The sequence below is a fragment of the Brachyhypopomus gauderio genome, unplaced genomic scaffold, assembly GCF_052324685.1.
Source record: "Brachyhypopomus gauderio isolate BG-103 unplaced genomic scaffold, BGAUD_0.2 sc61, whole genome shotgun sequence".
Taxonomy (NCBI): domain Eukaryota; kingdom Metazoa; phylum Chordata; class Actinopteri; order Gymnotiformes; family Hypopomidae; genus Brachyhypopomus; species Brachyhypopomus gauderio.
Window position 1 is genome coordinate 1,608,098 of NW_027506882.1, and position 16,782 is coordinate 1,624,879.

The window sequence follows — 16,782 nt, forward strand, 5'->3', positions numbered from 1 at the left end:
GTTGCACACAATTACATTGTTTTCATTTTATAACTTCATTATATAATCCCAGCATAATATATACATGTTAAATGACTGTGAATATTTCATTTTGAAAACTTCTAATCATTTCATGTTGCAATTTGCTAATCCAAGTGTGTTTATCATGCATTTGTCACATTTTATGTATTTGAATCTTTTATACTTATAACATAAGTTTACATCATGTTGAATATATAATGTAGTTTTTTATCTAGACATTACAATTAATTTAAATTTTTCACTTACAATGTAGTTATGTGGTAACAACCTAAAATGTATCACAATATAGATTTGGTGTTAATCTATCAAATCCATCTTACATAGTCTAAACCTTTTGAAAGTAGTACACACTAGCAAGAATAAAACAAATACAGCTGATGACATTTTCCAATAAGCCAAACATTTTAATACAAAATAGTCAACAATCAGATGAGTCTACATCCTAGCAGTTTAGAGCAGGTTTTTCATACAAACCAAGGATCACTGACATAAAGTAGAAAAACAAAGCGCATGCCACATAACCTCTCTGTTCAGATACTGATACAAAAGTCTGACAAAAATAAATAAATAAAAATTTCAAATGGACTTTCACAACCGATTGACCCGCAAAAAGTTATGTCTATCTTTTATAAAGGGCCAACTTTCTGAGGTGTTATATGGAACACCATACCCCTTACTGCACAATTTCTTACAAACGTTTTCAGTTGGTAAAATGTGAAAATTATATTGAGTGCAGCTAAACACATCTTAAACAATGAAAATTCTTATGTCTATAGAACGCCTTTTTTTAAGTAACTAAGCATATTTAAAAGTTTGTTTACAACAACATTAGAACAATGAAAAGCAACTTAAATGGACAAGTCCTCAAATAAGCTGGTCATGCTCACTGGCCAGCATTACTCATTGAGTCTATTCTTCAGGACCTGGACTTTCTTTAATAGTGTGTCACTATCTAGCTCCATGATCAGTTTCTGGATCACTTCAAAGGTATACCTGAGTTGATGAGGATAATCCAGATTCAGATCATACAGGAGGCCAAACAGTAGTGCAACCGCCAGAGGAACATTGTCTAAATCCTGGATAAGTTTGGTCTTCCAGGAGAATTCCTACATGGTCTGGAGTAGGCTGCACCTCCTGTTGTTTCACCGTGAAGATCCCCACTGTAGTTTCCTCAACTGATTCTTCAAAGGCTGTATCACTTACTCCCTGACAAAAAAAGATTTAAATAAATCTAAAGCAACCAGACCATATGAGCTAAATGCAAAATTAACTCATTCACATAAACATTAGTAGCTTAAAAGGAAATATTTAACTTTTTCAGATTTAGTTGGCATTGATAAAAATGACTTTATCCAATAATTAGTCAAATTTTAAGAAAAGCTAAAAATATGTAAACTACTTAAAACTGATCTAGATGATAAATCACAAAAATTGTGCCAGCAGAAACTGAATTTTAATTCCTCAGATTAAATCTGCATGTGCATAATTTGAAATTGAATGCATTGGTTTGAAACTGAATTTAACAATTTAATGGACTACTTTAACTTTCAGTTCAATAATTCAACTTCAGTTACAGAATTCAGATTTTTGTGCCACACATCTGGGTTCTTGAGAAAGCCAGATTTATCAAACACATATTGACAGATTTACGTTTTCACATTAGATAAACTTCCTTTCAGCAATATATGCAGTCTATAGGAAGCAGTAATCAGTGTTGCCAGATATGATGATTATCATTAGGGGTGACCTGCAATAGTTGCTGATTCCACTATAGACTATACCCCCTAGTGGACTATGAACGTCATAGTCGAATGTACCATTCTAACTGCATGGGGGTGCCTAAGGATGCTTCTAAGAATTAGTTGTTACATGAAATGTCTTTGTTTTCATTATATATAGCCTTTTGTCAAATAAAATCATCCTAATTTCTGTTAATAAATATTTTCAATTATATGTGCACATTAACAATAGGCTTCTTACTACACATTAATAAATCACACCCTGCAGTTGCACAATCCAAATGAGCGGAGCGGAACACGCTACAGGATAGTAGCATCTTCCGAGATAATCATGGCTACTAAGAAAACTTTTGATAGAGATGAATCAAACGAAGTAAAGTGCAAGTTATGCCACCAATGCCTTTCATTTCACACTACAGCAACCAACATGGCATATCACATAACGGGTAAGGCGAAAAAAAACAGTTCATTCGTTTTTCAATGCAGGCAGCGAATAAAACACATCTGAACATTTATGTGTCTTTTTTCTGACAGTTAAACCTGCAGATTCATGTTGGCAGCTCAGTCAGCACGTCTGCAACACCAGCGGCCCCAAGATTAACGCAAACAAAAATAGCTTTGAGACCACCACTTTCACAGAAAAGAAAAACAGAAATTTCTGCAAAAATTGCGGTGTTTGTTGCGCTTGATATGAGACCAGTGCACATTGTTGAGGGCGAGGGATTTAAAGAACTTTTGCGCACACTTGAGCCGGGCTACACCGTCCCTACAACAGCAACAGTGATGGATGTCCTGCACACACAATATTTATCAACAAGATCAGAAGTATACGAGGTACTACAGAAGTGTGAAGCAGTCAGATTCACAACAGATATCTGGACCTCGATCCAGATGGAGGCCTATCTCACAGTCACATCACATTTAGTCACTGAAGACTGGCGACTGAAGAGTTTCGTTTTAGAAACAAAAAAAATGGATGACAGTCACACAGCCGATCACATTGCAAGAGTACTGACGGAGATTAGTTTTGAGTGGGACATCCAAAGTACTAAAATAGCGTCTGTGGTCCATGACAATGCGGCAAACATGAGTGCGTGCACCCATCAGCTGACCCAGCAGCCCGCATGAGGAAATATGAAAGGGGTGTGCTGCGCGGGCCACACACTACAACTGCATTAATAGTGCGCTAAAACAGGACCCTATTTACCGCACTGTTGCTGCTGCAAGGCGTGTTGTTTCTCATTTCAAAAAATGAGCGCAAAGGCCACAACAGCACTACAAGATAAACAGAAAGAAAAAAATGTCCCTCAGCATAAATTAGTGCAGGATGTTGTAACTAGGTGGAATTCTGTCTATTTGATGCTTGATCACCTGATTGAGCAAAGGGGGCCTGTTTCAGCCGTGCTAATGGATACAAGTGTGAGCAAACGATCAGATGGTAACCTGGAGCTCTCCACATCACAGTGGCGCACAGCAGAGGACATAGTTGCTGTTCTTAAACCAATGATCACTCTGACTGAGCTTTTGTCACAAGACACCAACGCATCCTTGTCTGCTACTGTCCCCATGCTCATGAACATTAAAAAATGGCATTTGGTGGTGCGTGATGACAGCAAAATCACAAAAACCATCAAAACGTATACTGTCAGATGAGATGGACAGGCGATGGGAGCTGAAAGATCCAGGCTTGGAAAGGAGTGTCCATATCAGTGCTGCTGTACTAGACCCGCACTTTAAGAAGCTCTCCTTTCTCTCTGATGCACAAAGAGATGAGGTGTATTCAGTGGTAGCAGAAATAGCCGAGAGTCTCACTGACGGGTCATCATTGGAGGAAAGTGACATGGTTGTGAATGCTGAGCCTACTATGCCCAGACATAAGGACACAGTGATGGCTATGCTGCTGGCCAGTGATGAGGAGGACCAGGCAGAGGATGAGATGAAGGCTTATATCAAAGACTTCACGAAATGCAGCGGAGGTCCACTGGAATGGTGGCAGAAAAATGAGGCGAGACACCGAAAACTGTCTAGAGCTGCTAGGAGATTTCACAGCATCCACCTCCACACCATCCGAGAGGATATTTTCTAAGGCGGGTTTCATTGCAAATAAATCATGGAGTGCACTATCCGTCCAACATCAACAAGTTGGTTTTTCTGGCACACAACTTTTTTCTTTTTCCTTTTTGTGACAAATTGTAGGCATATCTAATTTTGAAACGCAAGTCGGAGGCTGCACGTGGTGCGTGCAAGTAGACTGATAAACATTTTTTTGTTGTTGTTTGCTTTTTAAACACAGTTACTTGAACCTTATTTTAATTTATCTTTTTTTTTTTGCTGTTGTGTGGCAAATTGTTTTTTTATTTTCAGGCAGGCATATTTTATGGGATCCCGTTCTCATTCAGAGACTTTTTTCCACAAACCTAAAACACTCAGATAAATGAATAAACAAAGTAGGTTGGCTTTATTCAGCTTTTATTTATTTTGCTTATTTATTTTTAATGAAACGTTAAAGAACATTAACCATCAAAAAAGTCACCGTCAGTGCACAGTGCGCATATCGAATTTTGTCAGACAAGCACTGTGCAAATATTTAATGTGCTCTAGAAAAAAAAACCTGATTCGACTATGAAAATCCTTAGTTGAATACAGCCCTAGTAATTACTTCTAATTTGTTGCTTAAAACATTTATTAAAGTTGAAAGCTAGGTTTTCTTCACATCATGTAATTTGTTTCAGGTATTCTCATTACCACTATAGCTTCCAAAGGAGAGCTGCAGAACTGGCCAGAGCTTCTGCCCAAACTCTGTTTGCTGCTGGATTCAGAGGACTACAACACCTGTGAGGTAAGTCACACGACATGTATTTCTGATGGCTTTGTAATTTAGACTAAATTTGTTTTCTCCAAGTGTTTGTGAAATATAACAGTAATATAACAGCACGGCATACATTTTGTTCATATCTTAGGAATATATCAGGTTATGTTCTAAGGGTTTTCTGTATTTGGGGTTTCCGATCTGCCCAATAAGTGCAATAAAAGGTCTAATATCGGATTCTGTGTCAGAATATGTCTACATATATTGTATAGAGGAGTGATGGTTGTTTGTATGTAAATGCTTCTCAGTGTGGAAGAATAAAATAGTATCTACAGCCTGTCATGTGAGATGTTACAGATTGAAACTGACACTAATGCTGCGTCATAGAACCATATAATACAACAATATTGTGGTAACATTGTCACTGCAACAAACATTACAGCAGCACCGTGGTAACATTGAGTGCTTTTTTTTGCACTCCTTTTGTGTGGGACACATTTATTTTGTGTGTGTGTGTGTGTGTGTGTGTGTGTGTGTGTGTGTGTGTGTGTGTGTGTGTGTGTGTGTGTGTGTGTGTGTGTGTGAACAACACAATAAAGCAGAGAAATTTCACACAAAACTCCAAAAATGAGCCAGACAAAATTATTGGTGTGTTTTCAGAATTGTGGGTAAATTCAAAAAAATTGTTTCAAGCATGTGTTGCTTGTTTAAACTCACCTGTGGCATGTAGGTGTGGTCAAGATAAAAATCACACTTGAAACCAGGAGAGAAGTTAAATCTTTGCATTGCGAATCTGTGTGCCACACATGGATAACAGAAAGGAGAAGAAAAATATCAACAATCTCACTGTTTACAAGTGCATCTCCAAAGATCTTGATGTTTCCTTTGTCCACAGTGTGCAGCATAACCAACAAGTTTACAAACCATGATGCTGTAGCTAATCTACCTCGACATGGACACGAGAAAAATTCATGAACGTTTGCAGGATAGTTCGGATGGCGGATAAGTAGGCCCAATCAAGAAATTCAGTCTGTCCTGAAGGCTTTGGTTGCATCAGTTTCAGCATGAACTATCCATCAACATTTGAATGAAATAAAACACAGGAGACCCCTGAGGGCCTCACTGCCTCACTGCACCCTTCAAATATGAGAGACTTGGAGCAGTTTGCAAAAGTGATCCAAAATTCCAGTTGAGTGGACTGAAAAGCTTGTTGATGGTTATAGGAAGACAGTTATTTTTTCCAAAGGGTGTGCATCCCATTTTTGGAGCTTTGTGTGAAATTCTATCAATTGAGTTTTTTTTTTCTTTCCCCCAGTGCACGCAAAGGAAATAAACATGTTTACAATATAACATGTGTAATTGCAACTATACGTTAACATTTTTATTACATTCTATTTATTTATTATATATTTATTTACTTACTGTACTCTGTCTTTTTTCTAGTTTGTTACCAAAATCTTTCTTTAACTGAAAAGCAGATGCAATTTTATCTGGAAGCATGCTCTGGATGACTAGCACACACAGTGAAATAATTTGTTGGCAGCATTTGATCTGAGGATTTTTACATCAGGGACCTAGAAATGCCTCTGTGCCTCTGATAAGTTTATCATTTTGTACTCCGTGTCCATAATATGACTAACTGAACTGGATCTGAAGTTTTGTTGCATAGTGGCCTGTGTTTTATTGCGGACCCCCTCCAGCATCATAGGTGGACTTCCCACTTGCACCAAAAGTAGATGCTTGGATCCTAAATTTGCAGCGACTGGGGGCAGTCCTGTAGGCGTCAATCATTGCATGTGATTTAGCCAAATAGTGTGTCTGAACGGATGGAATGTTTGTCTGAACATTACTTTTCTCACCCTCCCCAATGTGACAACGCTGGTCTTTCTTTCAATTTATACATGCATATTATGTCACTTTCTACCACTTAAATCCAGCTGATTTAATTTCCTTTTGGCTGAAGTCAGAATATTAAAGAAATTGGCACTAAGTAACTCATGGCGAGTAGTCCCACCTCTCAAAATGGAGCACTCAGGCCAAGTCGATTCAGCTTTCAGAAATACACTCATACTGCGTTCTACACAGTGATTCAGTACAAGGTATTGCCTCTGTGTAACAAAGTTTAGCTTCACTATTTTGTTCCATCAATTATAAATAAAGAATGACCCAGTTGTGAATCTCTAAACATGTCAAGAATGCTGCAGATGCCTTTTTTTATTTTTGCCACTGAGCACTTATGTTGTGGAATGGAAGCCTGTTTCAGGTGCATTGACGTCATGTACCATGTTCTGTAGATGGTGGACTTTGGATATTGGAAATTCTGCTGGCTTTGTCACTTGGACTCAGCCATTCCTTGTTCCATGCACATGCTTTTATTGAAAAAATGGTACTGAATGTGTAAGTTATGTGAATTGAGATGCCACGTATACTCACTGGCCACTTCATTAGGTATACCTTGCTAGTACTGGGTTGGACCCCGTAATTCGTGGCATATATTCAACAAAGTACTGGCAACATTCCCCAGAGAGTGGTTGAAATAGTCATGATAGTATCACACAGTTGCTGCAGATTTGTCAGCTGCACATCCATGATGTGAATCTCCCGTTCCACCACATCCCAAAGGTGATCTATTGGATTGAGATCTGGTGACTGTGGAGGCCAATTGAGTACAGTGAACTCATTTTCATGTTCAAGAAACCAGTCTGAGATGATTCGTGCTTTATGACATGGCATGTTATCCTGCTGGAAGTAGCCATCAGAAGATGGGTATAGTGTGGTCATAAAGGGATGGACATGGTCAGCAACAATACTCAGGTAGGCTGTGACATTGACACGATGCTCAATTGGTACTACTGGGCCCAAAGTGTGCTAGGAAAATATCCCCCACACCAATGCATCAGCATGAACCGTTGATACAAGGCAGGATGGATCCATGCTTTCATGTTGTTGATTGTAGGGTTGTTGATTCTGACCCTACCATCCGAATGTCACAGTAGAATCGAGACTGTCGGACAAGGCAGCGTTTTTCAAATCTTCTATTGTCCAATTTTGGTGAGCCTCAGTTTCCTGTTCTTAGCTGACAGGAGTGGCACCCGGTGTGGTCTTCTGCTGCTGTAGCTCATCTGCCTCAAGGTCCGACGTGTTGTTCATTCAGAGATGCTCTTCTGCATGACTCGGTTGTAACGATTGTTGATTTGAGTTACTGTTGCTGTTCTATCAGCTCGAACCAGTCTGGCCATTCTCCTCTGACCTTTAGCATCAATAAGGCATTTGTACCCACACACTGCATATCATCATTGGATATTTTCTCTTTTTCAGACCAAATCAAAGCAAATATATTTGTATAGCTAAAAAAAAAAAAAATGTGATCACATTAGTCCTGTACTATCGTCATTACATTGGCTGCCAATTAGATTCCGTATTGACTATAAAATACTCTTATTAACATATAAAACACTGGATGGCTTAGCTCCAGAGTATCTTAGTGAACTTTTTGATCATTACAATCCAGCACGTTCACTTCGTTCACAGGACGCAGGTTTATTAACTGTTCCTAGGATCAAAAAGATCACAGCAGGTGGAAGAGCCTTATCTTCTAAAGCTCCACAACTGTGGAATAATCTTCCTGCCTTTATTCGGGACTCAGACACAGTCTCAATGTTTAAAACTCGATTAAAGACTTATCTGTTTAGTTTGGCCTTTGAATAATCTGTTACATATTTACCACATCACATATCTTTCTTCTCCGAGGTTCACCTGGGGAGTAACACTGCAGTTGGAGCCTACAATACCAGTATCATCATTCCGACACGGAATGAAAACCTGGTGTTCATCATAAGACATTTACATTGATAATATCAACACCCAGAACTTTCATTCTAGTTACCTTATACTTAGCCTGATTGTGTGATTTATTTGTAACTTGTGTATTCGTCTGTATAATTTGTTTTTGTGTAATTTGTGTGTTAATGGGCCACCCAATGGAGGATGGGTTCCCTTTTGAGTCTTGGTCCTCCCAAGGTTTCTTCCTATTCCCCACCATCTAGGGAGTTTTTCCTTGCCACTGTCGCCTTTGGCTTGCTCATTGGGGATTTGGACCCATAGTATTGTTAACCTTGTAAATCCTGTAAAGCGCTTTGTGACTACATGTGTTGTGAAAAGCGCTATACAAATATATTTGATTTGATTCTTTTTCAGACCATTCTCTTTAAACCCTAGTTTACAGGTTGTGCATGAAAATCCCAGTAGTTAAGCAGTTTCTGAAATACTCAGCTCTTCTGGCACCAACAACCACACCACGTTCAAAGTCACTTAAATCACCTTTCTTCCCCATTCTGATGCTTGGTTTGAACTGCAGTAGATCGTCTTGGCCATGTGTACATGCCTAAATGCATTGAGTTGCTGCCATGTGATTGGCTGATTCGACATTTGCTTTATTGAGCAGTTGGACAGGTGTACCTAATAAAGTGGCCGGTGAGTGTATATAATCAGTTTGGTCTGAAAATTATAATCTGAGATATACTTTGTCAAAATGTGATGATCATAGGACTTTTATCCCAGGACAAAGATTTCAAACCACTCTTAACTATTAGTCAAATGTAGCATCTGGTTGGTTAGATTACCAAGATTTTATGTTGTTGTTTTATTTTTACCAGAGTCATAAAATGATCAGTATGTCAGCATTAAAAAAACAGTAGATTACATCTACTGTTTTGACCTTGAGAGTAGATTACATCTACTGTTTTGACCTTGAGAGCATGACATGTCTCTTCCTATTTTCTGCAATTTACGTAGCACTGGCTGCCAGTGGAGTCTGTTGCCATGGCAACAGCCAGCACCCAGACATTTCCTCTTACCATGGCACCATAAGCCTCACGGCCTGATTAGATTTCTCACATAAGTTGAGTTTGCATGAATTTTAAAAGATAAATTCCTGTGCATTCTGGAGAGATTGGGACAGACATAAGTGGCATTTCTTTATTGTGATATGACTTCTGTAATGATCAGGCAGTGATTATGACGAGCCTGGGATTTGAAGCCCTCCTAAGGCAGTATTACTTTTAAAGGGATTTTCATTGTAGAGTATGCTTTTCATTTTCTATGTATCCAGATAAAGTCATCACATGTTCTGTAGTCAGACAGTCTTTTTCTCTTTTACTCATAAAAACGGTGGTATCTCATAGAAAGAAACAAGATTTGACTTCAGAAATCCTGGATAGAAAACTGACCAAAGACTCCATACATTTACATGTAGGCCTGCTGTGACAGGAATTAGCTATGTCCATCTATGAGTCAGTATCTGTCTCTTTTACTCACTCTCAGGGGGCATTCGGAGCTCTGCAGAAGATCTGTGAGGATTCGGCAGAGATCCTGGACAGTGACATGCTGGACCGACCTCTCAATGTTATGATCCCCAAATTTCTGCAGTTTTTCAAACACAGCAGTCCCAAGATCAGGTGGGAAGCATCTCTGTTCTGCCAGCAATCATAAATCCTGAAGCACAGCATTGCTGATTTGCTGTGATATTGCTAGGAAGCCAGGAATTAGGCGTTCAACTTTCATAAGGTCTGGCTTTGAAATCGGGATCAGTCATCATATGGAGTCATTGTTGTGTTGTTGCTGTTTAATGCAGATCTCATGCAATTGCCTGTGTGAACCAGTTCATCATCAGTAGAACGCAAGCCCTAATGCTGCACATAGATCCCTTCATTGAGGTACTCAGTTTCTAACTTCGCATTATTTATCAATCTTGTTTTGGAGCGACCGTGCTTACCCCAAGCCTGTTCGTCCTATACTCCGCAGAACCTGTTTGCACTGGCAGGCGACGAGGAGCCAGAAGTGCGGAAGAATGTGTGCCGGGCCCTGGTCATGCTGCTGGAGGTCCGCATGGACCGCCTCCTGCCTCACATGCACCACATCACTGAGGTGAGCCAGTGGCACCAGAGACCTCGCGCTCCGCTATCACTGGTTAGCAGTGATTTGTGTTCCTGGAAAGAAAATGTCTGTTTGTTATGCATTTCTATTGTGCTAAATCAAAATATATTCACAATGTCTCTATCATCCATAGTTTTTTGGTATTGTTGTTCCTCCAGTATACTCTAATGTCATTATGTATAGTATGGAAAAGTACCAAGGAAAAGGTGTCCTGTCTGTGCTAGCAGACTACTGCTGACACTGAAGAATGATGTTCCTGAAGCCAAATATAGACAAAACTCGTACACTTTTAGAACTATGTTTATATACATTAAACATGTAACAGCCTTATTTATGCATACGCAATATACATATTGTAATGTGAGCAAGAGGCTGGAGGATGCAGAGACGAGTTGCAGGATCACACATGGAAGTTTATTAATCATTACATAAAGTGCAAATGCGCACAGCAATGACATGAAACGCATGTGTAGAAGACACAAAAGATGGGACACAACATAAGCCCTCAGTGATGACGAAACGAGCCACTGGTGAGACTGATGAACACACACAAGCCCATGCCCACAGAAGTACACATATGGACGGAAACGATATAAACACATGTCCAGAGGTCTATATCGGAGCTATATCGTGACATACATATTTTGTGGAATGTGTAACCTCTATTTCACATGAATATCTCCACCTTGCAGCAGGTACGAACCAACAACACACTGCATATCATCTCATCAAGCACTCACATGCTCTGCTCTCACTGTTTAGACCAGGGCTTTTATTTTATTTATTTGCCTATATCCTATATCCTCAGTGCCCAAAACATAGAGCAAAAATAAGTCACTGCCTCCATCTAGTGGCCAGATGTGTACCTCTCCAGACAAATACCATCAAGGTATTGTTAAGTTGCCATATTAATCAATTGTTATTTTCACCTCATCTGTGCAGTGAGAACGCACACTAGTGATCACTGAGGGGCTGTGGTGCACACGTGCCCAGAGCAGTGGGCAACCCGGGGAGCAGTTGGGGTTAGGTGCCTTACTCAAGGGCACCTCAGTCATGGCCTCAGGTCTGGGAATCGAACCCACGTCCCTCTGGTCACAAGACCATGACTGTTGTTTAGAGAAGGAAAAAAGTTAATATCTCCCTCCCTTCCCTTCTCTCCCTCCCTGTTGTTGTCTGTCCCAGTACATGTTACAGAGGACGCAGGACCAAGATGAGAATGTAGCTCTGGAGGCCTGCGAGTTCTGGCTTACGTTGGCAGAGCAGCCTGTATGTAAGGATGTGCTCTGCGGTCACTTGTCCAAGTGAGTATGCTGATGAGCAGAAATGTGCACTCAGATGTGATTTTGGCAGTTGGGTTGGGAACTGGGTCAAAATGGGTAAGCAAACTACAATGACTTTCAACTTGATAGTTTAGCTCGGGTGTATTCCTAACCAGATTGTACAGTAGGGGTGAGAACGAGTTTTCAAACCTGTGAATTACAAATCGTACGTGTGTTTACACGGATGCAGCCATGAAGTCGCCAGGTTTGCTTCATGGAAAATTCATTTTTAAGAAGCTTCCTAATGAAGACATTGACAAGACTAAAGTTGTTTGCACCTTATGCAACGTGGAATTAGTTTATTGTAGGAGTTCTACCAGTCTGAAGTACCATTTAAACACAAAGCACCCGTTTGCTAATGCTGCTGACGCTGGTCAAGCACTGATGCAGCCCAGGGGAAGAGTCACCACCGCCGAAAACAGGTTAAATGTACTAAATGTTGGCTTACATTTCAAATCCCATGTTTAGCTGAATAAACATGTTATCAACCCCTTTTTATGTACAGTACGTAGGCTTACAAATTCATGTTTGACTGAATATGCCCTCTTAAAGTATGTAGGCATACAGTACTATTTTGAAATGTGCCATATTTTGTCAATTGTGATTTTTACACCCCAATCGAAATTTGTCCTCCGCTTTTAACCCATCTGTGCAGTCAGAACACACACACACACACACACACACACACAGTAGTGATTACTAGGGGGCTGTGGATCACACGTGCCCAGAGCGGTGGGCAGCCCTAGCCCAGCCCGGGGAGCAGTTGGGGTTAGGTGCCTTGCTCAAGGGCACCTCAGTCATGGCCTGTCTGGTAATCGAACCAGCGACCCTCCAGTCACAAGACCAGTTCCCTAACCGGCAGGCCATGACTGCCTTTTCATGTTTAACTGAATAAACCGTTGAACACGAGTAGCCTACATTTTATTGAGCATGTTTTTTTTCTTCAAGTATCAAAGTATACTTGAAGAAATTCAAAGAGAATTCAAAGAGAATTCTTCAAGTATCAGCTTCCTCAAGCAGTCATTGATGCATTTTGGAAACAGGAGATGAGCCCCTGGTCTAATGCACCCTCTGTATTAAGAAACCCTATCTCAAAAACTGACTTTTAGTCATTACTTTGGTAGCACGCATATTCTGAATGAGCCATTTTAATCTAGATTAATCTAGATTAATTTCAAGATTTCGGTGAGATTAATATAGATTAAAAGAATGTGTCAATGCCCACCCCTAGTTTATATATAATTTTCATTTCTTAATGAAGTGTAAACAACTAATGATTCATTGTTACCTTTTGGTTAAAGGCTGGTTCCAGTTTTGGTCAATGGCATGAAGTACTCTGAGATTGACATAATTCTCCTCAAGGTTAGCAAAACATTTAATAGTTGGTCAATTTGAGCCACATGTAGAAGTCATGAAAGGGGTTTGCGTTCACGTACACGTGTGTGTGTCTCCAGGGTGACATAGAGGAGGATGAAGCGATCCCAGACAACGAGCAGGACATCCGGCCTCGATTCCACCGCTCACGCACTGTTGCTCAGCAGCACGAGAGTGGTGATGGCATAGAGGAGGAGGACGGCGAGGATGAAGATGACCTGGATGACGATGACGGCATCTCAGATTGGAACTTGCGTGAGAATCCACCACTTATACCACCTGGAGGCCATGGCTGGACTGGACTGAGGTGAGACTGAGTTGTTGTTTCTCCTCCTGCAGGGAAGTGCTCGGCAGCAGCACTGGATGTTCTGGCGAATGTGTTTGGAGAGGACCTGCTGCTGCACACCCTCCCGCTGCTGAAGGAGCTGCTCTTCCACCCAGACTGGGTCGTCAAGGAATCGGGCATTCTCGTACTAGGAGCCATCGCCGAGGGTGTGTGTTCCACATGTGCTATACAAGTGAATATGTGAACTCGTACACTACCGTTCAAAAGTTTGGGGTCACTTAGAAATGTTCTTATTTTTGAAAGAAAAGCTTTTTTTTTTCAATTGAGCTAACATTAAATGCATCAAAAATGCACTCTATAAATTATTAATGTGGTAAATGACTATACTAGCTGTAAATGTCTGGTTTTTAATGCAATATCTACATAGATGTATGGAGACCCATTTCCAACAACCGTCACTCCAGTGTTCTAATGGTACATTGTGTTTGCTAACTGTGTAAGGAGGCTATTGGATATTTAGAAAACCCTTGAAAACCCTTGTGCAAGTAGGTTAGCACAGCTGAAAACAGTTTTACTGATTAGAGAAGCTATAAAACTGACCTTCCTTTAAGCTAGTTGAGAATCTGGAGCATTACAATTGTTGGTTCGATTAAACTCACAAAATGACCAGAAAAAGACAACTTTCAATTGAAACTCGACAGTCTATTCTTGTTCTGAGAAATGAAGTCTATTCCATGCGAGACATTGCCAAGAGACTGAAGATTTCCTACAATGGTGTGTACTACTCCCTTCAGAGGAGAGCACAGACAGGCTCTAACCAAAGTAGAAGGAGAAGTGGAAGGCCCCGCTGCACAACTGAGCAAGAAGACAAGTACATTAGAGTCTCAGGTTTGAGAAATCGACGCCTCACAGGTCCTCAACTGGCAGCTTCATTAAATAGTACCCGCAAAACGCCAGTGTCAACATCTACAGTGAAGAGGCGACTCCGGGATGCTGGCCTTCAGGGCAGAGTGGCAAAGAAAAAGCCATATCTGAGACTGGCTAATAAAAGAAAAAGATTAATATGGGCAAAAGAACACAGACATTGGACAGAGGAAGATTGGAAAAAGTGTTATGGACAGATGAAACAAAGTTTGAGGTGTTTGGATCACACAGAAGAACATTTGTGAGACGCAGAACAACTGAAAAGATGCTGGAAGAGTGCCTGACACCATCTGTCAAACATGGTGGACGTAATGTGATAGTCTGGGGTTGCTTTGGTGCTGGTAAAGTGGGAGATTTGAACAAGGTAAAAGGGATTTTGAATAAGGAAGGCTATCACTCCATTTTGCAACACCATGTCATACCCTGTGGACAGCGCTTGATTGGAGCCAATTTCATCCTGCAACAGGACAATGACCCAAAGCACACCTCCAAATTATGCACAAACTATTTAGAGAAGAAGCAGGCAGCTGGTGTTTTATCGGTAATGGAGTGGCCAGCGCAGTCACCAGATCTCAACCCCATTGAGCTGTTGTGGGAGCAGCTTGACCGTATGGCACGAAAAAAGTGCCCATTAACCCAATCAAACTTGTGGGAGCGGCTTCTGGAAGCATGGGGTGAAATTTCTCCAGATTACCTCAGCAAATTAACAGCTAGAATGCCAAAGGTCTACAATGCTGTAATTGCTGCTAAGGGAGCATTCTTTGACGAAAGCTACGTTTAAAGTAGAAAATTATTTCAAATAAATAAAAAACCATTATTTCTACCTTGTCAATGTCTGGACTATATTTCTATTCATTTTGCAACTCATTTGATAAATAGAAGTATGAGATTTCAGGGAAAACACAAAATTGTCTAGGTGACCCCAAACCTTTGAACGGTAGTGTAGATGTGCTCAAAATCACTATTGTTTAGATAATTAAGGGAACTTTGTTGAGGTTTTTGATTACTTCTTTGAAGGATGGGTTTTGGATTTGACTTCCTCTTGCTCTTCATCCTTCCTCGACCCCTCTCAGGTTGTATGCAGGGTATGATCCCATATTTACCAGAGCTGATTCCCCACCTGGTGCAGTGTCTGGCAGATAAGAAGGCTTTGGTACGCTCCATTACTTGCTGGACGCTAAGCCGCTATGCCCACTGGGTGGTGAGCCAGCCGGCTGATGCCTACCTCAAACCCCTCATGACAGAGCTGCTGAAACGTATACTGGACAGCAACAAACGTGTCCAAGAGGCAGCGTGCAGGTTTGTGTGTGTGTGTGTGTGTGTGTGAGAAAGATAACTTTTTTTAATTTAACCTTTATTTTAGCAGGAATAACCCCATTGAGACTCAATCCTTTTCCAGGGAGTCCTGGCCAAGACAGCAGTTTAATTGTTTAATATAATCAGATAACATAAAACACCAAAAGACAGTAATTTAATATAATCTCAATATGATAATTTGCAGTAATAACGCATGCACAGTTAGCACTCATAGTTATTTATCCTTGTTTAAAACTGTCATACACACAGAACACTCAGGTTACGAAATTCAAGTTACACACTTGACACACACCTGGCAAACAATTATTGCTGTGAACGTTCAGCGAATTACGTGCTGTGAACGTTCAGCGTCAGTTCAGCTTCCTTCCACTCGCTGAACTGAACTGCTGCTGCAGCGCATCTGGTGTTAAAGGAAGAGAGAGGTCGGGTGTGTGCGAGGTGGTGGCTCATTTCAGGGCATTTTTTTAATCCTGAGTTTTTAATCGCTCAGGTTTTCAAAAGATCATTTCAAACCGACCTCAGTAAAATGTTAATAATAATAATAATAATATATATATTTTAAACGAAGTTTTAAAAGGGTATTTTCGTTGATAAAGGGCAGAGTTGGTGGTGCTTTAGCACCTGATGTCTATGTCTGCACGCATATACCTGTGGTCCAGCTGGGCGACCGTCTGCCATGATACAAGTAACTAAATTGCCGCGCTGTGTGACGGTTCATCTGATGACGCTGAACGTTCACAGCACCCCTTTCGCTCTTGGCCACGCCTCTTTCCCCGCCCCCACACAGGGTAAAACCGGAGCAAAGAAAAGAGAGAAGCGCAAAAAAAAATTATGAACGTAAAATGCGAGACGCAAAGAAAAGCAGTGACGCGCAAACAAAAGAAACGCAAAAGGGAGAAAGTATTGCAGAAACAAATTAGGAACGTAAAATGCTAATATTATATTTGCGATATTATTTTTTTTTCGTCACCATTAAAGTCCCTAATTTGACTCCATAGTTTTCAACCTAGAGTTAAAGATTGTGACTGTGACTTGAGGTTCAAAGTACTCAAGGTTTGG

The 16,782-nt window shown here is 40.6% G+C and overlaps 1 protein-coding gene across 4 annotated transcripts in view; it reads left to right on the forward strand.

Moving 5' to 3' along the window:
* tnpo1 (transportin 1) overlaps positions 1-16,782 on the forward strand; it is a 53,269-nt gene that overhangs the window by 9,767 nt on the left and 26,720 nt on the right. For all 4 annotated transcript variants that reach the window (XR_013124649.1, XM_076988243.1, XM_076988244.1 and 1 more), the window contains exons 4-12: positions 4,493-4,599; positions 9,892-10,025; positions 10,202-10,283; positions 10,372-10,494; positions 11,686-11,804; positions 13,124-13,184; positions 13,277-13,451; positions 13,536-13,688; positions 15,480-15,705. Coding sequence is in view for 3 of the 4 variants with exons in the window: in XM_076988243.1 (XP_076844358.1) it covers positions 4,493-4,599; positions 9,892-10,025; positions 10,202-10,283; positions 10,372-10,494; positions 11,686-11,804; positions 13,124-13,184; positions 13,277-13,451; positions 13,536-13,688; positions 15,480-15,705 (1,180 nt within the window). In the remaining variant the exon portion in view is untranslated. The remainder of the gene's footprint in view (positions 1-4,492; positions 4,600-9,891; positions 10,026-10,201; positions 10,284-10,371; positions 10,495-11,685; positions 11,805-13,123; positions 13,185-13,276; positions 13,452-13,535; positions 13,689-15,479; positions 15,706-16,782) is intronic.